The sequence below is a fragment of the Amblyomma americanum genome, chromosome 9 (genome assembly GCF_052857255.1).
Source record: "Amblyomma americanum isolate KBUSLIRL-KWMA chromosome 9, ASM5285725v1, whole genome shotgun sequence".
Lineage (NCBI taxonomy): Eukaryota > Metazoa > Arthropoda > Arachnida > Ixodida > Ixodidae > Amblyomma > Amblyomma americanum.
In genome coordinates this window covers 86,648,486-86,675,005 of record NC_135505.1, presented here as the reverse complement: position 1 = coordinate 86,675,005, position 26,520 = coordinate 86,648,486, and the positions used below count along the sequence as shown (strand labels likewise).

The following is a 26,520-nucleotide window of genomic DNA, read 5'->3' as shown; positions in this document are numbered from 1 at the left end:
GGGAATTTCTTCGCCTTCACCGGATTGGTCTTTTTCTCTCCGTCTTCCTGACTTCACTTCAATTTTTCTGGCTGAGTTACTAGCAGTAATCTTAGCCTTACGAAAATTAGAATCTACCGTTTCCCAGGTCGTGGTTATGACAGACTCTCTGTTCATTTGCTATTCCTTATCCTCACCCACTGACTCTCGGCCATTACGCCTCTTTAAGTTTCTGATTCCGCTCCATCTAAATTCGGTAAGGTTGCTTTGGGTACCCGATCACATGGGCTTTCACTTAAATGAGGTTGCAGATTCCTTAGCAAGAGCCTCTCTCAGCGGCCCAATTGTTGCTGTCCTGCCATCGTGTGCATATACAGCTGCGGTGAGGTTTCGCAGCTACACAATATTTCAGGTATTTGCTGCCTCGGCTCTTACGTCATCTCCCGAATATCAGCATCTTCTGCATCCTTGGAGTAGCAAAGACTGGCGCTAACGCAGACTAGAGGTCTCTTTCACGCGCTTGCGTTTCCGGGTTCCCATTCTAAATTTCTACCTTCACAGATCTGGCCTGGCAGCTTCCCCACTGTGCCCTTTTTGTGCCGAACCTGAGACAATAGATCACTTCCTTCTGTTCTGCCGCCGCTTTTCTCATTTGAGGAAGCGTCTTTTGCAAATTCCATTTCATCAACTGGGCTTGCCTGTGTCTTCCGCGATTGTTCTTTCCATTGGCGCTTCTTTGCTTGGACGAAGCCACAGGAGTGTGCGCTCTGCTGTGCAAAATTTTCTTCAAGAAACGCAGCGACTCCCATTCTAATTTCTTTTTCCCGCCCTCAGTCAGTACGACATTGCAACATTTCAGGCATTGTGTACTATTATGCACATAAAGCAATTGTCCCGTCTTTGATCTCCAAGTGAACTGGACCCCTTTCCTTCCCTCTTCCAATCTATCAGACTATATACTATCACCACTCCTTTTCCCGTCAAAACTATCCTGTATCCAGTAATTAACCGCCTGTGAGGCCTTCCTTCCTTAACCAGTAAACCGTTTTACTTTCAGCTCTCCTCGGGGTTCTACCGAGTCCTGACAATATGCACCGCAGTACTCTACATACTGACCTCAGCCAACTCTTCACAAGAAAGACATTTATTTCGCGCTTTCGCATATAGAAGAAAATGTTCGAAGACGATCATTTTAGTTTTTCACTCTGCAGCAAAAGAACCGGGGCAAATATTTCTCTCATATAGAAGATATAGTGGCATTCTCGACAAGGCTACGATCAAATTTAATATTGGCAACCTTGACAACATCTCTCTGAGACAGGAGACTGCGAATGCAGTATCTCGTGTTCCAGCGCCGGAGAAAAAGATTCTTACCATAAAATGCACAGAACCGAAATTAAACTAGCCAAATTAATGTAGCAGGACATTATGAACGTCAGCCCGAGTGATCCTAAAGACGGTATTTTAAACCGAATGAACAAAAGGCAACAACACTAGCACGTCAATGAAAATTTTAGTAGTAGTTTGGAGAGCGCTTCAGCCCAGGCCATTGAGACATGTAAGGTTCTATGGTCCTAATGAACCAACACTTATAAAACTGGTCAGCTGATAAACAAAACTGTTGATTTGAATGTTCATAAGATCAGCACATGAAGCTTTTCAATATCATCGTCCGGAGACGTTCTTCCAATGCAATTAAATAATCATCTCGGTGGAATGAGAATATGCGGATCATGGTCATAATCCTGACTAAGCCCACTGAAGGACAACGACGTTTCATATTTCTTGATTTAGTTGCGTTACTACATTTTCTTAATGAGACAGAGTCTGGATAAGAATCATTCCTTTGCTCTTAACAGGTTTGCGGGGCCAATAAAAGATGGGAATTGTTTGGTGCTACGCCTGTTATCGGCGTTGCCTTTCTTGTTATTCGGATCTTTGTTTTTCTTTTGTTTTTTAAGCTGTTTGTCTGATTTTCCTCCGATTGTTTGACAGCGTTTTTGCTAGGAATGCTTGACGTTTATTTTGCTAATATCCATTATTTTTGTTAAGTGAACGATAGCGGTACTTTATACGCTATGGTTTAGACGGGTTATGTATACGTTTTAGACTTCCTGCTGCTGGATGCGTCTGGACAGATCATACGATGTGTCAGTTGCTTGAGTTGAACGTCACAGATATGCCTATTGTATTTCCTGTCGCTGGGTGCATTCGGACCGATCATGTGATCTGTAAAGTGACGCAGTTTAGTGTTCTTAATATGCTTCTTTTCTGTCATATGGAAAGCTGATAATATGCACGTGTCGTGTGCTTTTTTGTGCTGTCTCAGTGGCGCCACTGTTTTATTTTTGAATTCATAAAAAAAGCTATGAATGCGCTGCGCTAAACATAATTATATTATTTGCTTCGTACCAATGTCATGCTGTTTCGTAGGAACAATGCCAGAAGCACTAAACAAAATAGACCTTGTACGAAGACGTATGGCTATTTTGCTGGCCAAGCGAGGGCTATATAATGCATCGAGATAAGAACAGTGTCAAAGGAGTTTAGTAGCTTCAGCAGCGCATACGAATTTCACGATGAAGCTTGCTGTTCTCTTTGCTCTTCTAGGGTCAGCTTTCTGCGCCGGAACGCAGGGTCATGCCTCTGGGGTGGCTGAACCTCCTCTCTGGGCAAATGAAGATATGTTCGGCAATTACCAGGATGCATGGAAGGTATTTTCTTTACTTGTTTTAATAATACGGCAAAGAAATTACGCATGCTCTTGACTTTAAAAATCGTGCCAATATTTCTGACTATTAAATATATGCTGGATGTAGCTTTCTGAGTTAATTGAGACAGTGTCCTGTGCATTAGGCCGCGCAGACTAAGGCTTATTATTTCCAATTTTTACTGCATATTCTAGTTATTCCTCTTGAATCCAAAAGAAATTGGTGTGTATTACAGGTATAATTTTATTTTCCAATAAGAAAGATACATCCGTCGAATTTGTAAACGTAAGTCCAAGAAAGGCTCTCAAGAGGAAGGAATCCTAGTGATAAATGCATTCTAGACCGGCAAACATAGTTTTTATGAAGAGAATACCATCTGATGATTCGTCTTCCATTTCTTAAACATAGCTATACAGCAGATCAGATATTCACTTTGGTATAAATACATAAAAGGTCAATACAGACAGTTTTCCAAATATACAGGGCATTTCACCTAAAATTTTACAAAAGTTTTTAAACATCGGCTTTTTGAGTTCAAAGAGCAGTTTTTTCGGCATAGCATCGTCAGCGGTGCAGTACATCAGATTACAGCTAAGATTTGCTTAGACCAAGACTTGTTCAATCATGTGCTAATTAGCAGTCTGGTTAAATAATATTGAATAGTTAATGATTAGTTATTATTGTTAGACTACTTATATAATGAGAGGCGTGTAGTTCACAGTAAGTAATATTTATGGTAGCTTTAAGAATTTTGAAAATGCGGTTATCTTCGGCGCTGTGGCCAAACAAATCTCGGCTACATGGCGCCAAAACACTTACGCTAGAGAGAAGCTTGCAGGCAAAACGACCTCTCCAATGCACGTAATTGAGTCGAAATAGCCAAAATTGCTTCAATAATTGGGTAGCCTAACAGTAATATTTAAGAACTAGTTATTCAGTATATGTTAACCAGCCTGCTAGTTAGCACGTCTTAGCTGTAGTCTGATGTACTACACCGTTGACAGCGCTAAGCCGGAAATTGCGCATTTCTAAGTCGAAAAGCCTATTTATAAAATTGTATGAAGTATCGGGTGAAACACGCTATATAAACCTTGAGCTAATCAATCTACTGTGATAGATAGGTATATAATTTTTAACCATCGAATCAGTGACCGCCCACGGAAAGATTCGTTTACTTTAACTGCTACAAATACGCCTGCATGCATACTTTTTTTTTCTGTACATGAAGGAATATTCTCGGACGGGTGCAAAAAGTGATGCGGCCTCCGTAACATTACAGTTCCTTCATCTTCAGAAGCGTTAAAGGTCACTGTAGGCTTTTTCGGAGGAAGATAGTGCAGTTTTTTTAGCAGCAGTTGTTTAATCAATTTTTGTCTGTTTAAAAAAAATGTTCAAATAAATAAAGCTGCTTTTAAAATTTTTTTGCAATTCACGATGTCACTTTGTCGAGTAGGGAACAAAGCGTACACTGGTGCATGCGAGCCGAGTAGGCGGAAAATCACTACGTTTCAAAGCTCTAGTCTCGGGCGGGTTAGTGAATGTTCTCCTATTTCTAAGACCTGTTTCTTTCCGTTAGGTCTAAGCATAGATAGGTCTGAAAATTGATGTTATTGGCCACTGAACATTTGATGAATGTTCAGTGATTACAAAAAGAGAATATTTATTCACCTATGAAATGGGTGGCCGAAAGGCCTTTTTTTTCTTATTTCAGAAGCAGTAACAATTGATTTTTTCATTAAACTTGTGACATATGGAGCCATATGCGCAGTCTAAACGAAAAAAAGACAGTGCTGCGCTGGACACTGAAGCTGAAAGCACACATAAGCGGAGGAACGTGTAACCCGTTAAGAAGAAGAAAATTTACGCTTGCAAGAGTTTCTAATGTACAAATTAAATTTCAGAGCTTGAACCAGAATGAGACCACCGTTTACTGGCTCGTAGTGGCGACATTCGATGATGACCAAGCTTCATGGGGCAAAAACTTCACTTGTTTGCGAGTAAAAGAAACCAATAAAAATGAAGTGGAGAAGACTGTTACTTCCGTGTTCACGTTCAGAAACTCGTCCAGTGATACGAATGAGTAAGTACAAATGCGTTCACAACCACTTAACTTGAACTGTCTGGGGGTTTTGTATTAAGCAAATCTTCCCTTTGCCTCAGCGTCACACCCAGAAAAATAGTGTGCGACAAAAACATAGCCGTTTTCACATATTACTGCAATGCAGGTAAATCATATTGTTTAGACGATCAGGTGTAGAAGCGATTTTTCTTAAAGTGCTCTCTTAATGAACAGAATTTTTTGAAATCACCTATCCAAGAAAACAACGATTTATATTATTCATGCAATATAACATATATAATAATCCTCAGCAGCCTCAAATAAGAAATCCGGACATTGAAATATATACCTACGAAATACTTTTCATGATGCAGCAGAGGGCAACACAGACCTAGAAATGAATTAGATGGCCACTGTTGAATAGGTTGATGGTTTCATTTCAAGCAAGGCTTACCACACACCTTATATTGTTATCGCGCCCATTTTTAAATATAAAGCCTAATATTCGTCTCCCTGCAGGTGTAATCACATGAGTTTGACGGCTCTTGCCTCTAGAACGAGTTATTGGCGTGCATAGTTTTCATTTTCCGGCACTAGTACTTTCCGGTTTTAGTGCTCATTTTTGATGACTGCCCGTTGATTTGTGTTCTGTCATAATCCCCATGTAGAAGAATGAAAACAAGGGTATTTATTTACGCACTCACTATTTTGCAGTTTATCTGTACAACATCGCACGACTGTTAGCTCAGTGCAGTAAATGCGTGGCTAAATCAGTACGAGAGCATGCGGCGTGAATCAGTCGCTGCATTTCTGTCAAGGAACAAAAGGAGGCGTACACTGTAAAAATCATACATAGAAGGATTGTCTTATATACAATTTTGAAAGAGATATCGTAGATAATGATGATTATAATTCCCATTTCATTGCTATCTCCGGAGAAAAGTGTGAGAGCATAAGGAAGTCGAATCGTTCAAGACTACCATGTTGCGAAACGCGATAAAAAAAACGCAGAAATAAATACGAACTCAATTTAGACGACTCATGCCGCTAAAACGCAAAAAAGCGAGTAAACAAGGCAGAACAATTTTGGTGAGCTCGTGTGAAGGTCCGCTTTAAACCGCCCTTTTGAACGAAATAGGTGTAATTCAATAATGACGGCGCGCACAACTGAAAGTCAGTATTATTTGCATTAGACAAGGAGTAGAATAAGTATAATTTATCGACAGAAATTTGTAAGCACGGAGTAGCGAATATTTTCATTCGACTCCTTTGATGGTAACGCGCATAGCTCGTTTATTTTGATTCCACCCGCGTCAAGATCACAACTTTTGTTATCTCGCGTACGTGTGGATTTTCCAACGCAACGCTCTCACTTTGCTCCACCCTTCACCTGCCCATGGACCTGATGGCCTAATCGGTCCGCATCCATTCAACTTCGGTCCATTAGCTTTCGTGACAACAGTCGCTCCTGTGAGTTGACAATCGTTTAGTCTATAGAATCGATATATTTGTTTGGAATAATACGCTATGATATCATATATCCCCGTAAAAGGACAGCGCATGTTGCGAACGTGATACCATTAGCTAAGAAAACATTGAGCTTTCTTGAATATCACCTTCGCCTGAGCCGCCATCACGTGAAATTGCTCACTTCGTCACTCGTTCGGCCTGAAGTACTATACGCATTTACCTACGGAGCACATACTTCTTTGTTCTGATAAATGATCTCGAAGCTGTCCAAACTCTCACTCCAATAATAATTCATTGTTCTTTATCATGGCGTTAGTGTTCCAGCTTTAAAATACAGCTGCAAGATTGCCGCTTTCTATTCATCTCCGACACAAGATGCCCAACATAACCCTCAAAACACTAGAATAACGTTCTAGGTATCTAAAACACACTTGACATTCATACCTCTCCTTACAATTGATTCGGCCTCAAGTCACATCCACAAGCGTGGTATTAAATAAAGAAAAGAAACAAAAAATCAAGTTTCTTTTTTTGCACACAAGATCATGAAAACAGGAGATGAAGCTTTTGATTTGGAAGCATTGACACAGTCGGTACGAGAACAGAAACGAACGTGACGAGAGCGAAAAGCCAAAAGGAGAAAAGAGCATAAGGAATAAAGAATCAGGGAAAGCTGATAAAGGCGAGACAGCATGCCGAATACAGGAGAAGGATGCGTATTTTACCATTATTGTCATATTTTGCGTGTTTGTGTTTTCAGCAGAGAAGCTTCAAAACTGGACATAGTAAAGTTACCTGGATAACCAAAGCATTTTCTCTTCATTTCAGGTACACAGTGAGCGAAGAAGTCAAGGCAATATTCACCTACAATTATACTAACAATACCAATGCCATTCAGTATACATTGAAGAGTAAGTGCTTCTCTGAATCTTAAATATCTTGCTCTTGGTCTCAGTGCAATCACTAAACAATCTTCGAAGCTGCTAGGTTCAATAAGAATATTATGAGGATCGGAAAGCCTAAAGCTGCTGAAAGCAAACCATAGACACACTTCGTACCTTGGAACAGGTGGAGAAAGATATTTTTCGGAACACAATACCGTTTCGTTTTAACTTTTTGTACATTGTTCTGATTGGAATTCGCTTGAGAAACAAGAGTTTTTTTTAGTTTCCTCTGAAAACGACTGAGTAAAAAAGCACACCTATAGCTGTGTAGTGCTTCAGTCCGCTGATAACGACCGCAGGTATAAGGAACACTCAGTTATTAACATCAAATTGTATACAATGAAGAACGAATTGTGGCTGTACCACACGGTAATATCGAGCGTGGAGACATCGGAAACTATGTATTTGCACATGCAGCGCTCTTGCTACAGATTATAGCATGGTTGGCACATATACATAAGAGCATATACAAAAAGGCAAATAATAAGAGTAAATTATTTTATATGCTCTCCATATTATGCTAGTAGTTTCGTGTAATTGCTACGTTATTGCGATAATGTCAGTCAAATCACACATCCAAAAAGCACGGAGACCGATTAGTATCTTTCATACCGCGTAATACCACCGCAAAATGATTATAGCGAACCGAAAACAGCAAAGAAAACGAGGCATTGAAACCATTGATAACCGCTGTCCAAGCGCGTGCTGTTGCAAATGGGTCGCAAGCCCCAAGCGTAGCGTTGGCCTGGCGGCCTGGGGCACAGCTGGAAACATGCGAAGGTCCTGGCAAAGGATGAGTCGACTGCCAACAGAACAACTTGTTTATTCTAGCATCGCAAAAGAGCAGCCGGTCAGGGCGACCACGTTACTCGACGGAAAAATCGAAGTCTGTTCGGCGTCCGGGGCAGCCGCCTTTATAGCCTCGGAGTCGAGGGCAAGAAGGAACGGCTCGGGATGAGGCGCCCGATACGGCGACGCTCGGACATATTGAGACGTGACGTGCGCGTCCGCCGGGCCGGCGCCGGTCAGACCTCCTCGCCTCCCAGTTGGGGAGCTCCTCTCCCCGGCTGCCGCGCTTTGACAAGCCTGGGCACCAACATGCACACACACACACGCACACACGAACACACGTAGCATTGAAACCTGCCGGGACGCGCTTGGCGGGAGGCGTTGCGGCAGCAATGAACGGGTCAAAATGACCGCCACTTTGAACGAAGCCCCGGCGTCCGTTGCATCCGCGCCGGCTATAACGCGCGTCTTAGGCGAAACGTAACAGACCGCCCCGCCGGGAGAAGGAGATCCCGATGGTCAGAGGACTGCATCCGCTGTTCGGAGGGATGTCGCTCGATGATGCTCGTAATCGAAATCGGTCGTCCCTCGGCGTTGCTTGAGCGCAGCGCACAGAGAAGGCCTCGTTCTCAGGTTCAGGTTCACACAGGTCACTGCAAAGTGATTTCGGGAGAGTTGCCATTTTTTTTCTCGTTCCCAGCAAGCGTTAGAACAACGCCGAAACGCAACCGCTCAGTCAGCAAGCACGAGACAACCCTCACTAAGCTCTGCCAGGCTCTTTCCCCTTTTATACTACTGCCTAGTTCCTTGCAGTAGTCAAGCAGCACTCAGAACGAGTCCACAAATGGGAAAATTGCACTAGAAAGCACGTCATCACTTTGAAACACTGAACAAAAGCAATATGTTAAAAATCCTGCCTCAGGAAGAAAACATCAGTAACAAAACAACTTTGAGGCAGATTCCCACGTTAGGGGCCTCGACTTAAACCATCGGCGTTACCGTTGAGACTCCCCTTTTTTTAACGCACCTCAAAGGAATATTGTTGCAAAGCGAGGATCAAGCGCAGGAGGCGGCCTTTTTTGGGAGAGATGGTCTGCAGCCATTGGAGAGGGCAGTGATCCGTCTCAATGATAAACCTCGAGCCGGCTAGGTAGCATGACAATTTCTGAACGGCCCACACGAGACACGCACACTCTTTCTCGGTGGCGCTGTACGCCTGCTCACGACTGGTCAGCTTACGACTAGCATACAGGACGGGGTGTTCCACTTCTCCATTTTCCCGTTGGCACAGTACAACGCCATGCCTCGCTCACTAGCATCGCACTGAACAACGAACCCTTTTGTGTAGTCTGGCGATCGTAGCACAGGCTGGCTTGTTAGGGCGCTCTTTAGGGCGCTAAAAGCTCTTTCCTTTGTCTCGCCCCAGACGACTGTTTGGGGCTCTGTTTTCATAGAGCATCCGTCAGGGGAGCCGCGATATCGGAGTACCGGAGGATGTACCTCTGATAGTAGCCGGCGACACCTAAGAACGACCGAATATCGGTCTTCGTGCGCGGTTGCGGGAAGACTCGCACAGCGGCCACCTTGATTTCAGAGGGGCGGCGACGACCCTGTCCAATCACGTGACCGAGGTAGACAACCTCGGCCTGTGCTAATTGGCACTTGGGAGCCTTGACTGTCAAGCCCGCTTCGCGCAGGCGGGTTAGCACTGCCCGCAAGTGTGCCATATGCTCAGACCAGGATGCGGAGAATATCGCTACGTCGTCTAAATACGGTAAAGCGAATTCTTCCTGTCCCCGCAACACTTTGTCCATGAGGCTTGAAAAGCAGTATGGCGCGTTCTTCAAACCAAAACTCAAAACTTTAGGACGGAATGTTCCCATTGGTGAAATGAACGCCGCATACCTACTAGCCTCTTCTGTAAGTGAAACCTGGCAATAACCCCTGACAAGATCTAGGGTGGAAATAAACTGAGCGCTACTAACTTTTTCAAGGCGCTCCTGGATGTTAGGGATCGGATAAATTTGATCCTTAGTGATGGAATTAGGCCTGCGGTAGTCGACGCAAGGACGAGGTTCCTTGCCCGGTACCTCAACTAAAATCAAAGGGGACGTATAATCACTCTCACCCGCCTCAATAACACCGAGCTGTAGCATTTTCTTTACCTCAGCCTCCATAATATCGCGCTGGCGGGGTGACACCCGGTACGCCTTGGATCGTACTGGCTCTGGGGAGGTAAGTTCTATATCATGAGTAAGGACAGAATTCCTACCAGGCCTCTCAGAGAACTGACCCTGAAACTCTTGTAAGAGTTGGTGTAGTTCGGTTTTCTGCTCAGGCGACAGCGGTGCTTTACTGAGTAAGTCACTAATGACCTGATCGGTGTCTTCCCTGTTCGTCACTGAGCTTAGTCCCGGAAGCTCGACCGGAAGCTCTTCTAACTTTCCCGTGTCGGGCATTTCCTCTCCAGTACCTGGTGCCTTCAACGCTACAGGCTCAATTTTATTCAGTTCGGACGTGCTCTGAATATCAGCTTGCTGCGCCTCCGACCCTTTCTCATTGTTCGACAACGTCGGCCCCGCAACTACCGCCTTTGCAGCGAGCTCCCGAACTCTCGATCTGGTTAAGGCCTGAACACTAGCCTCACCAACCAAAAGCCCCTTCTCGCGCAGGAGGTGATCGGACCTGTTCGAAAATAGGTACGGGTACTGGGGAGGGGGGGGGGCAGCATAGATGACACTACGGCCTCCGTCTCAAGTGCTCCGGAAGGTCCTTCAATAAGCACTTTTGCTACGGGCAGACACACGCTATGAGCTTCCACGGCTTGCTTGATCCATGCGCACTCGCCCGTGAACATATTGGGTTCTACGTAAGAGGGGTGAACTACATCTATTGTAGCTGCGGAATCACGAAGCACTCGGCACTCTTTCCCGTTCACGAGGAAGTCTCGCATGTAAGGCTCGAGAAGCTTCATCTTCTCGTCAGTGCTACATGATGACAAACACACGACTTTTCTTTTTGTTTCTGAACACTGCGCCGAAAAGTGACCCGGCTTCTGGCACGTATAACACACGCGCGCTTGCCTCGTCTCGAACCACTTTCTGCGTTCGGCTTCGGCTGCCGCCGTCTCCTTACGTTCGGTCGGACTGCTTTCACTCGCATCCGCACTACGTGTGTCCCCCCTTGCTCTCATGGGTGTGAACTTCGGCCTCTCAGACTTGGAGCCAAATTCACCTTTTGACCGTCCTTAGCTCCGCGATCCCAACGCGTCACAAACTCCTCGGCTAGCTCAGCGGCTTTAGCCACTGTACTAACGTCTGGCCTATCCAAGACCCAGTACCGCACGTTCTCAGGTAACCGACTATAAAACTGTTCCAGCCCGAAACACTGCAGAATTTTCTCGTGGTCACCAAACGCTTTCTCTTCTTTGAGCCACTCCTTCATGTTTGACATAAGCCTGTAGGCAAACTCTGTATATGACTCACTTCTGAATTTTTCATTTTCCCGAAACTTCCGACGGAACGCCTCCGCTGACAGCCTGTACTTTTTTAGCAGACTCGATTTCACTTGGTCGAAATCCTCTGCCTCCTCTCTCTTCAAGCGAGCGACTACGTCGGCCGCCTCGCCGGGTAACAAAGTGAGCAAGCGCTGGGGCCACGTTTCCCGAGAGAACCCCTGCTTCTCGCACATTCGCTCAGAGTTAACCAGGAACAAACCAATGTACTCTCCAAGCTTAAACGGCCGCATCAGGTCAGTCATTTTGAACGATACTCGTTCTCCTGCACCGTGTGCCTGACTTCCATTACGAGCGCGTTCCATCTCTACCTCGAGACGCTTCATTTTCAAAGCGTGTTGACGGTCGCGCTCTTCTTTCTCTTTTTGTTCTTTACGTTCGCGCTCGTCTTTCTCTTTTTGCTCTTTACGTTCGCGCTCGTCTTTCTCTTTTTGCTCTTTACGTTCGCGCTCGTCTTTCTCTTTTTGCTCTTTACGTTCGCGCTCGTCTTTCTCTTTTTGCTCTGTACGTTCGCGCTCCTCTTTTTGCTCTTTACGTTCGCGCTCGTCTTTCTCTTTTTGCTCCCTCTCCTCAATGGTCTCAAGGCATTCCGACAGCTCGTCATCCTCAGCCTCCAACTCAAGAATAGCCCTTAGCAGTTATGGTTTTCTGAGTTTGTCTGAGACATCCAGACCCAACTCTCTTGCATGCTCCAGCAATTTCGGTTTGCGCAACGACTTCAAATCCACGGCTGCTCCGAATTCTGCTTTCTCTACTGCCTACTATTGTCTTGCCGCAAACTAACCCGGCAGCAACGACAACACAATTACCAGCTCTGTTTCTGACACTAACAAAAGCCTGGCAAAACTCAGAAGAAAGTCCCGCACTCACCAAACCTCGCAGCCAAGAATTCAGCGCAGTCGTTCCGCTGCAGGCAACCAGTCATCACACAGGGCTCGTTGCACTGCTCCCGGATGGTCGTTGTGCTGCTCAGCATACAGTTGACCGCATATCTTCACTGCTGGCCTCCGTTGTCGCGATCTCACCGCTGGCAACCAGTTGTTGCAAATGGGTCGCAAGCCCCAAGGGTAGCGTTGGCCTGGCGGCCTGGGGCACAGCTGGAAACATCCGAAGGTCCTGGCAAAGGATGAGTCGACTGCCAACAAAACAACTTGTTTATTATAGCATCGCAAAAGAGCAGCCGGTCAGGGCGACCACGTTACTCGACGGAAAAATCGAAGTCTCTTTGGCGTCAGGGGCAGCCGCCTTTATACCCTCGGAGTCGAGGGCAAGAAGGAACGGCTCGGGATGAGGCGCCCGATACGGCGACGCTCGGACATGTTGAGACGTGACGTGCGCGTCCGCCGGGCCGGCGCCGGTCAGACCTCCTCGCCTCCCAGTTGGGGAGCTCCTCTCCCCGGCTGCCGCGCTTTGACAAGCGTGGGCACCAACATGCACACACACACACGCACACAGGAAGACATGTGGCATTGAAACCTGCCTGGACGCGCTTGGCGGGAGGCGTTGCGGCAGCGATGAACGGGTCAAAATGACCGCCACTTTGAACGAAGCCCCGGCGTCCGTTGCATCCGCGCCGGCTGTACCGCGCGTCGTAGGCGAAACGTAACAGTGCCGATGGTTTGTAATTGTCGCATCTTTAGGAGACACGGAAAGCGTTTGAAGTACGAAAAGCGCCATGGGAACGGCTGACAGTCAACGTCCAAAGGGAAGTAACAGTGAGCATGCCGGGGATGAACTGGTCGGAGCTAAGGTGAGGAAGAACCGGCTCTGACAGCGTTGAGGTTCGAAATGTTTATTTGCGCTCCTCCCGCAGCAGCGGCCTAGCCCAACTTCATCCGTTTTTTCCGGTGCCGCGTGCCATGGCCTGCGAGCCGAGCGCGGCGCGAGGGTCGCTACAGGCACCCCCCTCCTCCCCTCCCCGTAGAGCAAAGCCACAGGATTCACCCAGGGGATGTGTTTGAAGGAAGCTGCGCACAATGGTGGCGCAGTCGAAGCGAGAGCGAGTGTAGGGCCGAGGGGCAGAGGAGTGGCAATGTAAGCTGGTTTGAGGTGGTCAGCAGCCACGTCCTCTTCACGGCCGTTGACGTCTAACGTGAAGGTCTTTTGCGCACGATGGAGGACGCGGAACGGTCCATCGTAGGCCGGCGTGAGCGTGGGACGGACGTGGTTACGGCGGATGAAGGCATGGGGGCAGGAGGCCAGGTCCTGGCTGACGAACACGGACTGAGGGTGACGGGCTGCAGGGCTGACAGGAGTAATGTGGCCAAATGTGTTGCGTAGGGCTCGGATGTAGGTGGAAGCGTTATGAATTACCGGAGGGGAGGAAGGAGAGAATTCCCCTGGGAGACGCAGGGGAGCACCATAGACTAGCTCTGCAGAAGAGCTGCCGAGGTCAGCCTTCATTGCGGAGTGAATTCCCAAGAGGACGAGGAGAAGGTGGTCGGACCAGCGTTCCTTTGGCTGAAAAGTGGTAAGGGCAGCCTTCAGTGGTCGATGCAGACGTTCCACCATGCCATTGGCAGAAGGATGGTAGGCGGTCGTATGGATGTGGCGAACGACCAGAATATAGGCAGGAGCAGTAAACAGGGCCGATTGAAACTGGTGGCCTCGGTCAGTGGTGACGACAGACGGGCAGCCGAAACGAGCGACCCATCCTGCCACGAAGGCCGAAGCAACGGTCTCGGCTGTAGTGTCAGCAATGGGCAACGCCTCGTGCCAGCGGGTGAAACTGTCCACACAGGTGAGCAGATACGAGGCCCCACGTGATAGCGGCAGTGGTCCAACAATGTCTATGTGAACGTGCAAAAACTGTGCGTCATGCGGCCGAAAAAAAGAGGCAGGCGTGACGGTATGGTGGTGAACTTTGACGCGCTGGCAGTCAAGGCAGGTTCGTGCCCAGTGGTGGACGTCGCCATTGCTGCTTCGCCAAAGGAAACGAGATGTGATCAGCTTCTGCGTAGCACGAATACCAGAGTGGCTCAGGCGGTGCAGTTTTTCAAAAATGGTGCGACGGAAAGCCAAAAGTACGTAGGGGGCGAGACGCTAGTGGATGTTTCGCGCGTAATGAACTGGGAGGAAAATGGCAGTGTACATTCGGCGGAGGACAGGGACTTGGATGAGTAGCGAAGACGTTGCAGCTCTGGATCATTGCGCTTTGCAGCCGCTAGCTCATCCATGTCCACTGGTGATTCAGACGCCATGGCACTAACACGAGAAAGCGCATCAGCAGCAGCGTTCTCCAGGCCATGGACGTTACGGAGATCCACTGTAAACTCGGAGATAAAGCACAGTTGGCGGATCTCGCGTGCAATATAGGTGCTGTGGTTCCTTTGGAAGGCAAACGTCAAGGCCTTGTTTATTTATTTATAAATAAATAGATACTTATGGTCCGTGATCAAGTGAAAGTCCCGGCCCTCCAGGAAGTGGGAAAAGTGCTTGATGGCGAGGTACACAGCAAGCAATTCTCGACCGAAGGTGCTGTACTTAGTATCAGGTGGCTTCAGCTTTTTGGAGAAAAATGCGAGGGGCTGCCAAGTAGAGGCGTACTGCTCCAGAACTGCACCGACGGCAATGCTCGAGGCGTCGGTGACGAGGCGCAGTGAAGCATCAGGAACTAGATGAATGAGCAAAGCTGCATCTCCGAGCGCCTTCTTGGCAGCAGCAAATGCAGCGGCCGCGTTTTCAGTCCACTCAAGTGGAGCAGCAGAATCTTTTTTCTTAGCCAAAAGCTCGGTCAGAGGCTACAGGAAAGAAGCGCACTTCAGAACAAAACGGCGATGAAAGGTCAGGACGCCCAAGAATTCTCTGAGCTTTTTGAGTGACGTGGGAGCGGGGAAGTCTTGAATGGCTTTGACGTTGCTGTCGAAAGGCCGAATGCCCTGTGGAGTGACAAGGTGGCCGAGGAACACTCTTGTAGCTACGCCAAAGAGGCACATGTTCGGGCTGATGACGAGCTCATATTCATCCAGTCGACGGAAGAGGGTGCGCAAATGAGCTTCATGCTCAGAACCGGGTGAACTTACTACGAGGAGATCATGGATGTAAGCGAACACGAAGTCGAGGCCTCGCGAAGCCTCATTGACAGCTCCATGAAAAGCCTGTGCGGCGTTGTGCAAGACAAAAGGCATCAGCACATACACAGAAGCCAAACGGTGTGGTAGTGGCTGTATTCGGATTATCAGCGGGCTCCACAGAAATTTGATGATAATCTTTCACTAAGTAAATTTTAGAGAATATCGCGCACCCAGCCAAATTTGACGTGAAGTCCAGTATTTGAGGAAGTGAATAGCGGTCTGATAAAGTGTGAGCTTTGAGGGCGCGGTAATCTCCACATGGTCTCTAGTCGCCCGGATCTTTCTTTGGAACCATGTGAAGTGGCGATGCATAGTAGCTGGAGGAAGGGCGTACTCTGCCGAGTTCCAGCATGTGTTCGAACTCACGGCGAGCATTAGCGAGGTGTTATCCTGACAAACGGCGAGGGCGAGCAAACACCGGAAGTCCGGAAGTCACAATGTGGTGAGTGATCGAGTGCTTCACCGGTGACTCTCTGGAAATGCGGCTTTGTGAGGTTTATAAAGTCAGCGAGAACTTTAGCATACTGCGAAACAAGGAAGAGAGTGCGAATCCCCGTCGTCGCAGTGGTGGAGAGTACGCCGTTGACGAAGAGGTGCTGCTGAGATCTATGAGGCGATGAGCTTGCATGTCGACGGCTGGGATGAAGAAACTGAGGAAGTCCGCGCCGAGAGCAGCTTGCGAGACGTCAGCGATAATGAAGATGGAGCGAAAAGTTCGGCGCAATCCGAGGTTAAGCGTCAGGAACCGTGGGCCTCACGAACAAATGATGGAGATGTAGGTCGCTTGGAGCGGAGAAATCTGTTCGTTGCGACGGCGATCTGCCCAAGAGGCCGCTATGACACTGACTTGTGCTCCCGTGTCGACTAGGAAAGGAGTGACAGTAATCTTGTCTGAGACGTAAAATAATCGGTATGTCCTTCCACCAGGACCACTTGCCGCCGTCAGTGGCCGGTCGCAGCGTTTCCCGACCAGGAGCACGGGTGTGTGCAGTCGCGGGCAGCGCTGCCGAAAATGCAGTGGTACCAGCAGAAAGCCGAGGGCGAGGTGGCTGGCCGCGCGCTGGATGATTGTAATTCCGGGGAGCGGCGGCGTGGCCTGAACCACGGCGGAGAACGGCGCGGCGATGATGCGAGGACATCGAGCCGCCTGGCAAGAGCATGGAGACGACATTCGATGCTGGCAAGCTTGGAGTCTGCGGCAGTAGTTGGAGGCGGACTGGACACAGAGCTGACGTTTGGGAGCCGTGAGTAGTCCGCAACTCGGTCAGCGAGTTCAGCGAGCTTGCCTAATGAAACATCACCCCCAACTCCGAGGATGGGGACCATGTGTTGGGGAAGAGGCTGAACGAACAACTCGCGCAGAAGTGTGTCGTGCTGAGCAGCGGACTCTCCCAGAAGCTGGCGCATGCGACGGACGAGCTGCGAAGGGCGGCTGTCACCAAGCTCTCTAGCGCTGAGGAGCTGCTGGAGTTAGCTGTGCTCGGACGCTCACTCGCGGTTGATGATAGCCGCCTTCAACGTGTCGAAGGGTCGAGCCGAGTCCGGCGAGCTGATGGCGTCCACTAAGTCCTCAGCGACGTCAGGGGGCAAGGACGACACGAGGTGGAAAAACTTGGTCTCCTGGCTGGTGATACGTCGCAGCTGGAAACGCGCCTCAACCTGAAGGAGCCAACAGCGGGGGCTATTGGGCCAAAATGACGGCAGCCTGAACGGCTCCAACGCGGCCACCGAGGCACCGAGAGGCTGAGCGTTCAGGGGCATGTCACCGCCGGTAGGAAGGGCGGAAGAGCCAGGGCAATCTATGTAAGATAGTGGGGTTGCGTGTTCGAAGCCGGGTCGCCAAATCTGTCGGAGCTATGGCGAGGAAGAACCAGTTCCGACAGCGTTGAGGTTCGAAGTGTTTATTTGCGCTGCTCGCGCTGCGGCGACCTAGCCCAACTTACGAGGCCATTGCCTGCGAGCCGGGCGCGGCGCAAGGGGCGCTACAAACCAATAGGAGTGATTTGATAGAAAAAATAGCCGTAGTTTAAAATTTGGTTAACCCTGTTGAGAAGTGCAAGGTTCTATTTAATCTCTGCGTTCACAAACGCCACACACACTGCCCGACGGATTGCCTGTAAAGCGTCGGTGAAATGCCCGATGGGGTATTTGGCACCTGCCACAGTGGGTAGATTGAGATGACGTCAGTAGGTCACATGGCCTGCCACGTAACACCACGTGACACCTATCACGTGACTGCACTGACGCTGCTCTCTTGAATACCTGGCGTAGTGAAGCTTTCGCTTCGTAACTGGAATGCCTTGCTAGCACCGCTGGGCAGGTGGTAAACGACGCATGCTTAGTCGGCTCTCCACTTTTTCTGCTGTTAACACGCACAAACAGTGTACAGACTGCAAAGTGTGCGGCTGATACCTTCTGTGCATTCCTGGACTTCGCTAAGTTTGAAGCTGCATGGGCGTAGAATCGACCGATGACGGCGTTGAAAGCCCACACAAGTGGTCGAACGCGGGTCCCTTTCAACGCATCGTTGGTGCACACTTTGACGGAAGTCTCATCGGATGACTTAGTTGGCACGGACGCCACATCGCAGAAACATGCTCTAACGGAGTTATTCAACGGGAAGTACTGAAACTGCCCGATTGCAATGTATATCTATAGTCACCGGACAGCAACCAGCTATTGTGAGCGTTTCATTCGCGATTAGTTATCAGTTATAGCGCGTTCTTAAGGCAGATTGTTTGCCGACAAGTTCTCAGCAAGGAGAATACGACCGCTGTGCAGAGCTTGGGAAGCACCCCGTTATGGTCGGATCCTAATAAAGTGACGCGCATAATTCAGTTTTAGAGAAACAAATGCCCCATTTAAAAAAAATTTCTTGGGGCGATAAGGTTTGTTCATTTTCTAGGAAATTCAGATAGAACGAACATCGTACAAGGGACAGTCAGGGTCTTCTTAAGTGGTCTGGGCTGTATATGAGGAGCTTCGAGATATAAATTATTCTTAAATTTGTGCCGTTTCGAGCGATGTAAAAATCGAACTTATTACAAGAAACTTCGCCTTCATAGCAGGCCTATTGTTAGCGAATGGGTGCTATATGCCACCAGTAAAAAAAATGAAGCGATGGCCCTGGCTCTGAGTGATATGTTTCTAGGCACTGAGCACGGCATATGCTGATACAATAAAAAGTGTAATTTAGCAGAGTAATTAAAAATTTAGGCTATAAAGACATCTGTCATCATCGGCCACAATGCTGTTATACCAAATTGCCAATTTTAAAGAAAATTTCCGTATCAGAATGGCTGCTTTGAAGGCTGGAACAGGAAAACAAAAAATATTGCGCCTCATTTAGCTTAATCTCACATTCACTTAGTGTTCGGCCCTTTCTGCGTCATATTTTATCTAAATCAAATCAAATCAAATCAAATCAGTTTATTTCCCATCTAGCACTACAGATGGAGGAATCGTAGAAAAAAGCTGCCCTTGGGCAGCTTGACGAGTCTACAATCCTAATTATTGACAGGGAGGCAACACAAGAGTTTATACAATTTTAAAAAAAACAAGCACATCAAGGAAGCACCGGAGAATACACGAAACAGCAATATGTATACATAATGAAACTTAAACAATGTTATTCAAAAACAAATTATGTAGCTCACGACGTGAAAAAGAAAACAAATCGAGGATAATGTGGATATACCTATTTATAAGAGATGGAAGTGTGTACTGAAGGCATTCCCTACCAAGATTTAGCCGAGGTGTTGGCACTATCCATTTTTCGCCACGTCTTGTTGGATAGACTGATTCTTTTGCATAGTTCTGCCAAATTTTTAAGATTTGTTACATTCTTCTTGATTTCAGTTTTAAATGTAACACTGAGGCGATATTTATAAAGATTATGTGCTTTAATAACTCTGGAATGACAAAAGAAAGCTGCACTTGGATGTCGGAACGGTAAATTATATGCATTTCGGAGATATCTATTTTTGCATTAAATGAATACGTTCAAGGTTAGTGAATGTTGTAGTGCCCCACACCAACTGGCAATAGTTTAAATGCGAGTTGAATATTGAATTGTATACCAGCATCTTAGTTTTTGTGGGAAGTATGTATTTTAGACGGCCTATAACACCAGTGATTTGAGCTATTTTTTTCAAGATATAATTGGCATGATAATCCCATGACATACTGGCAGAAAATATGACCCCAAGGCATTTAAACTGCTCAACAATTTCTACAGCCCGCGAGTTTAATATAATATTATCGTGCGGTAAGATAACATTATTTTTCGGCCTAAATATGACAGCTTTGGTCTTACTCTCGTTTATTTGCATCAGGTTAACTGCAGACCAGACCTCAAGGGCTTTCATTGTGGCATTACATTGTTTGATAAGTTCATGAACATTTTCACCCGAAAAAAATACGCTCGTATCGTCAGCATAGATGAAAAACTTTGTATTATCGCTAATGTTGACAATATCGTTTAGGTAAATATTGAAGAGTAGAGGCCCTAGCGTACTGCCTTGGGGGACACCGCAGAAGAGCGGCTTCGGTTCAGACCCTATACCATTTATGTACACCACTTGCTGTCTAAACGACAAATAAGAACTTAACAATGAGAGTGCTTTTCCTCGGATACCTTAGTAGTGTAATTTGTTTAGTAAGATTTTATGATTTACCAGGTCAAAAGCCTTTGAGAAGTTCACAAATACACCAATGACAATAGCTTTGTTTTCTAGTTGCTTTATTATATATTCTTTTTGTTGGAGTAATGCAAGTTCAGTTGATTTGCTTTTGCAGAAGCCGAACTGAAATGGTGTTAGCAAGTTAAATTTATGGATGAAATTTGACATTCTTAGATGGAGCATTTTCTCAAATGCTTTTGAAAACACTGGCAAAATAGAGATTGGTCTGTAGTTGGCGAGGGCGTTGCGATCTCCTTTTTTGTAAAGAACAACAACTTTTGCTAATTGCATTTTTTCCGGAAAAACTGCAGTTTCTAAACAGATGTTAAAGATGTGAGCAAGTATGGGAGCAATTATGTCAACTACATGCTTGACTGGCCGTATTTGGATATCATCAATATCACAGCTACTGCTATTGTTAAGATTTGTTATCACCGACACTACTTCGTCTACCGTGACTGGATGCAGAAAAATTGTTTCATCATTCTGAATTCGAACATATTTGCAAGCGTCAGATCCGGCAGCACGTGCTACAGCACAGGTAGCCAAGCTCGTTAAAAAAGTATTGAATACATTAGCCAGTTCAATGCCAGAAACTTCCTTTCCATCAATATTCAATTTTGTTAATGCAGTGCGGGAACTGTCCCGCTGAAGAAGTGTATTTAATCTCGACCATAGTACACCATTTCGAGCATTCTTAACATCTAGAAGTGACACGTGATAGGCTGTTCGTGCAGACCTCAGTTTTTTAGTCAATTTGTTCCTATATTTCTTAAATACCGCAAGGTCCTCAACCTTCCGGCTGCTCAAAAATTTTCTATACAGCTTGTCTTTCATTTGTATTTCTCTGCGAAGCTCTGGCGTTACCCATGGCTTGCGGATTCTGCGACTTTTCACACGTGTTACAAGAGGAAAGCAGTCGTGATATATCTGTTTAAAGCAATCGACAAATGTATTATAGGCAACATTTGCATCACGAAGTTCAGCTATCTTACTCCAATATACTTTCATGAGCGCATCCCTAAAGGATTTCAATGATGATTCTGTAATAGCTTGGTATGTGATTGATGTGGACTTACTTCCTATTGTACTAGCGTTCTCAATGCAAGCAAGCACAGGAAGATGGTCACTAACACAACAAGATAAAACACCAGAAAAAGCATTCAGCTGCATAGAGGTAGTAATAATTAAATCGAGAACAGAACGGCCTTCGCTTGTGACTCTGGTTGGTGTATTGATCAGGTTAACAAAGCCATTAGACATAATAGTCATATTAAAACCTCTAGCAGATGGGTTTGGTTTACCCATGTCAATATTAAAGTCACCACAAGCTATTAAGGTTTTCTTATTGTGATACTGAACAACAAAAGCCAGCAACATGTCATAAAACTGTAAAAATGATGCAATATTACCGTTAGGAGGGCGATAACACACAGAAACCACAGCACTTTGTGTAGAAACTGAAACAATTTCATAATCTGGAGTAATTAAAGTGTATGCTTCAAGTAATTCGCCTTCAACGTCATCCTGAAGCAATAATGCAACACCACCGCCGCGAACATGTCTGTTTGCATAATATGTCGTATAATTCTTCAACCTGAAGACATCACAGTCGCTTGTGCTCCGCGTCTCGGTTAACATTATTGCAGAGAATTCAAAGGAAAAACTAGCGAAAAATTCTTCCAGGCCGAATACTTTGTTTTTCACTCAACAATAATGCCGCATTTCACATTACTTCATTCAATCAGTCAATCAATAAAGTTAATAATGCCGCATTTCACATTTCTTCATTCAATCAGTCAATCAATAAAGTTGCTTAGTTCTTGGTAAAATAAATGACGGGAGGCCCAGACAAAATGTGGAAACTTGTTACCCTGAGAAAAATTCAGCCCCCCCCCCCCTCCTATTTTATGACAGACAACTATGACGGCCAGCTGGCGGAAAAAAGCTCGCGTATAATAGAATTTAGTTCTATTACACAGGCGTAGTACAAATGTAATTAGGGATGCGATAATGCAATTTATATCGTAACAGAACGCGAAACGTAGTGTAAATTATCGCAATTTAAACAAATTGAAATTAATGCTATGCAAATCTTGATATAATGCAAATAACAATGTAAACCTATCCAATAGAAACAAATAACCCGAAAGCACACAATACAGCATGTTCTACATTTGCAAAAGAAAAAGGTCGCGCGTTTTTTTCACATTTTCTGTTTCAATCTCGTGCACGCTCTGATAATTCAAGAGAACAGGAAGAGTGTGTCGCACCATATGCGCACCATATCATGTTCGGCAACGCACAACTTTCGCAATATCAGTGTGACGTGTAGGGTAAATGTGTGTCCTGAATATTAGTGAGCAATAGACTATAGAAACTGGTCAGGGGCGGTAAAATTTTGTTTGTATTTTATTTCGGGAGCTTATAAGTAAAGACTTGCGACCGAAATGAAAGTTAATGTTAAAACACGTGTTCAGGTTGTGCGTAGTAATGTTCAAAACTCAAAACATATATGTCAGATTGGTCTCGATTGGAGCGTACGCAAACCGCTTATAATAAGTAAAGTGCACTTACCCCAACAGGCAAGCAATAATTTAAACCGGAGGCAAAGAGCGAGCAGTACAGAAGCCATTTATAACTCGACGGTAAAAAGTAATAGTATCTTGCTATTACGCCTGCAGCTTCTGATACACGAGTGATTATATTATTTTTGGGGTGTCTCGGGAAATGTTCTTTAATCTGTTGTGGACATGTACTTCCCTTAACTTCAGTGCAAGAAGGAATGAACGTATGTTCTGCAGATTAAATATGCATCTCAGCTGGGCTTCTTTATGCTGCAATGCCCACCCATCCCGCCACTTATCAGAATTTCGACATCGTATCACAGAACAAGCCAAAGCCTTCTCGGCCATCTGGGGTGGAGGTTTCATACAGCTGCTTATTTGAGCAGGTGGGGAGAGGGCTTGGAGCGCTAAATCAGCGTGCGAATAGAATAGGTCAGAATTTTCGTCTCCCCACATTCAGAGCTGCTTTCCGAAGCTCAAAGATGACATGAACACTAGAAATACAACTTTCTCAATAGCCATTACCGGAAGTAATTATGGAAGTTTTGAGAACAATGCTCACGCTTTAGTGCACAAATGTGAAAAAAATTCTCAATTATTCACAGACCAATTCAGTTTTATATCAATCAGAGGGGTGGTATTAGGTCGGCAAAAAAGCGTTCAATCGGGCAAGTGGTTATAAAAAGTTGAAGGTTTTTGAATTTGGTTACAACGATTATTGTGCGAAACAAGGATAATTTATATGACAACGCGATCCAGGTTTTCACTGACCGATAGATCAAATTAAGCGCGTCTTGATCGAACTTTGTCATCGTCTGTGTTTAAATAAAATACTCCGGCGGCCTATGTTCCAGTGCGGCGTTCCTGCACCAGCTTTGTCGACGCTAACGGGTTGCTCCATTGCGATATTTGTCACAATATTCTCCACGCGAACGAAGACCAGGCACATCTCGCTGCTACTACCGCCACATAACTCGAAACGCGAATATCAGTTTCGTAGCAGTATTAGTGAACGAAGAAGACGATGTGCAATGCACAGCGTGAGAATGCGTGGCAGTTTAACACAAGGCGTGTCTGGCTGTGGCGATGCCCTATTGCTGTCGCAAAGCGGCTGCTCGCGATGTGGCCTTCAATACGGGTCTGTCCGCGCTCCGAGGGTTCGAATACCAGCAGAGGCTATCGATTCCATTTCATGTTTGTCTAAAATTGGCGTCGCTGTTGTAGGGCAACGGCACAAGATCCAAAGATCCAAAGATAACACAATTATCGGTCGGTGTTAGTAGCGTATGAGCGCTTTAGCCCTCAAAGCGCAAATGCAGTTCGTTGCGTCCTCACTTATCTGGCATCAGGGATGGCAAGAAAAAAATAAAACAATCGGCTTAGAAGAAAAGTCCACAATACCAACGTCAGTGCGTGCTACGAGTTATGCATTTATAGCGGGACAATAGTTTCTCCGGGTTAAGTCGTTCATATGTTTATATTTGTGACCAACAGATGGCACAACACTTAATGACACCCTCATCTTCAGTGATGGAGAGACCTGCGACCTTTTCAGCGTGCCCTATATGAACGGCGGAAAAGGTACGTATCATTCGCTCTTTGCTTTTACAGACTTTGCTGCTAAAACGTGCGCAAACGCTAAAGGATTGAAGGTAGAAAATTTATCTTGTGGAAGACAGTTCAGAAAAAATCAAAGGAATAGTGTAGAATGAGACGCAATGTCTCTTGGGCATTAGGTAATCGCAAATATCGCGGATAGTTCAAGCCTTAATTTTTAAATTTCAACATGCGCTCTTTTTACCAGCTGTTGTATTCGGGGTTAGTGAGGCAATGTAAATTTTAAGTATATTTTGAAATCTCTGCGAGACTAATTCTTTTGCGAAAATCGCAAGCATGGGCATGCTTAGAGGCGTCAATTATCAGATAAGTAGGGGGCACGTTTCTATTGCAATATCGATACCAGGGACAAAGGCCGGAGTTTTTGAACATAGTCACTTTGACAGACTCTCATTATTAAAAGGCAGCTTTTTAGTTTCCAGAAGTAAAAATTTTGAACACCTCACGTAATATGGAAAAGTTTCAGTAAGTAGAATTATGCCTTAAATGCTTCAGCATGCCTGTTTCGTTTCTGTAAATTTTACCTGGGGCAGCATTGTCTAGTGTGACGCAAGTCTGCCTTCCTGGCGGAACCAGTTTCGATGCCCCGTAAACAGCAGGGGATACAGAAAATGTGAACATGATCCATAGCAAAACGTAACTAAATCGAAACATCAGTAATTACTGTAACAATTCCATAAATGCCGGGAAGAAGTCCGACGTGAAATTCCGGTACCTTTTTCTTACTTGAAGCACCCGCCTTTGCTGCAGCATATATAAGATAGGACATACTCGCCCGGGCAACGGCAGTATGAATACCACGTCTTCCGTCGAAAAAGCCGCCAGAGTGTAGCACTTCTGAATGCATCGCAGTTTCCAGTCTTTGTAGCTTCCATGGGTTAATCTGATTCAGGATTGTGTCTTCTCTTTAAGGCCCACGCAACGACCTGATAGTGGAGAAACGTCAGGCGGAGTATTCTGTATGCGGCTATACTAGGCGCTTGATTCACAGAAATGCTACGCAAGTATTTCATTGAACGTTAATTACAGTTCATACAAGCGATTTTTATCTGATCAATTCTATAGTTCTTGAGAACTGTACTAACCGAAGCAAGTTCCTATTTCCTTTTTACTCTTTAAGTGCGAAGCGAAGATCTTTGTTACTGTCTGTTCCTGCTCCTGTGGCAATAGAAAACTTTCTCATCATCTCCACCGAGGTAGTGAAGAATAAGAAGACCGCTGGGAGTGTGGTGCGGGGATACGCGCTGGAACGCTTTGGATCAATAGCTGGGTTAGTGCATGCATTAAAAGGCCCTTCTGAACTACCCTCCAAGACTCAAGACTTTGAGTGCTTGCTCGTCGCCCGTCATAATTGTTGAGTAAACGAGTCTTTACCACAATTCAAACTTTTCATTCTTACAATGTTATTGAACAGATGCTGAAGAAAAGAGTAGCATTCAAAGCTGTTGTAAAACAGGTCCCCAAAAGCGATGACTTCTGCCACAAAGCTTCGCGGAGTATTATTCATTTTCATATTTTCAGGCATCGAAACTTTCCCTCTGTTACACAACACAAGATTTGGGCCGCAAGTTAAGATTAAAAAATAAGCTTATATCTCTTTTTTTTTCCAGGATGTGAGCTCTGGGTGAATGGCAAAAATGTCGACAACATTCCACAGTGCTGCTTATTTGCGTATAAATTCTTCTGCAACCCAAGAGGCATTAAAAACCACTGGGCTTACAAAAAAACGTGTGCAAGAAATCATAAATAACGGCACGTCTGCGATGCAAGCTTTGCCGAAACCTGGCCTTTGAGAGAAGTAGTTTAGACGTGATCGCTGCTTTTCTTTTATTTCTTTTTTGCCTTATGTTATTCCAGAGCAATAAAATTCTTGCAGCCATGTATTGCATTACTTACTGCCTCAAATATTTCGTTTTGTGTGGCCATGTCACTCCACTAATATTTACTGGCCATTCATCCAACAAACGTCGTTAGTTTATTTCAGCGTTTGAACTTATATGGCAACATTTTCATCAGACATACTGTACAGACACGGTCGATTCTAAACACTCTTCGGATTCTGCCAGAAATACTGTCTGGCATAGTAGTTATTGAACGGGAAAACAAGACGATTCA

At 45.8% G+C, this 26,520-nt stretch overlaps 1 protein-coding gene across 1 annotated transcript; it reads left to right on the top strand.

Moving 5' to 3' along the window:
- Window positions 1–2,523: 2,523 nt before the first annotated feature.
- Window positions 2,524–26,285, top strand: LOC144105003 (female-specific histamine-binding protein 2-like). The gene is made up of 5 exons (XM_077638225.1): window positions 2,524–2,693; window positions 4,592–4,770; window positions 7,048–7,130; window positions 24,283–24,369; window positions 26,016–26,285. The coding sequence occupies exons 1-5, from the start codon at window positions 2,559–2,561 to the stop codon at window positions 26,153–26,155; spliced, it is 624 nt and encodes a 207-aa protein (XP_077494351.1). The 5' UTR covers window positions 2,524–2,558; the 3' UTR covers window positions 26,156–26,285.
- The last annotated feature ends 235 nt before the right edge of the window (window positions 26,286–26,520 follow it).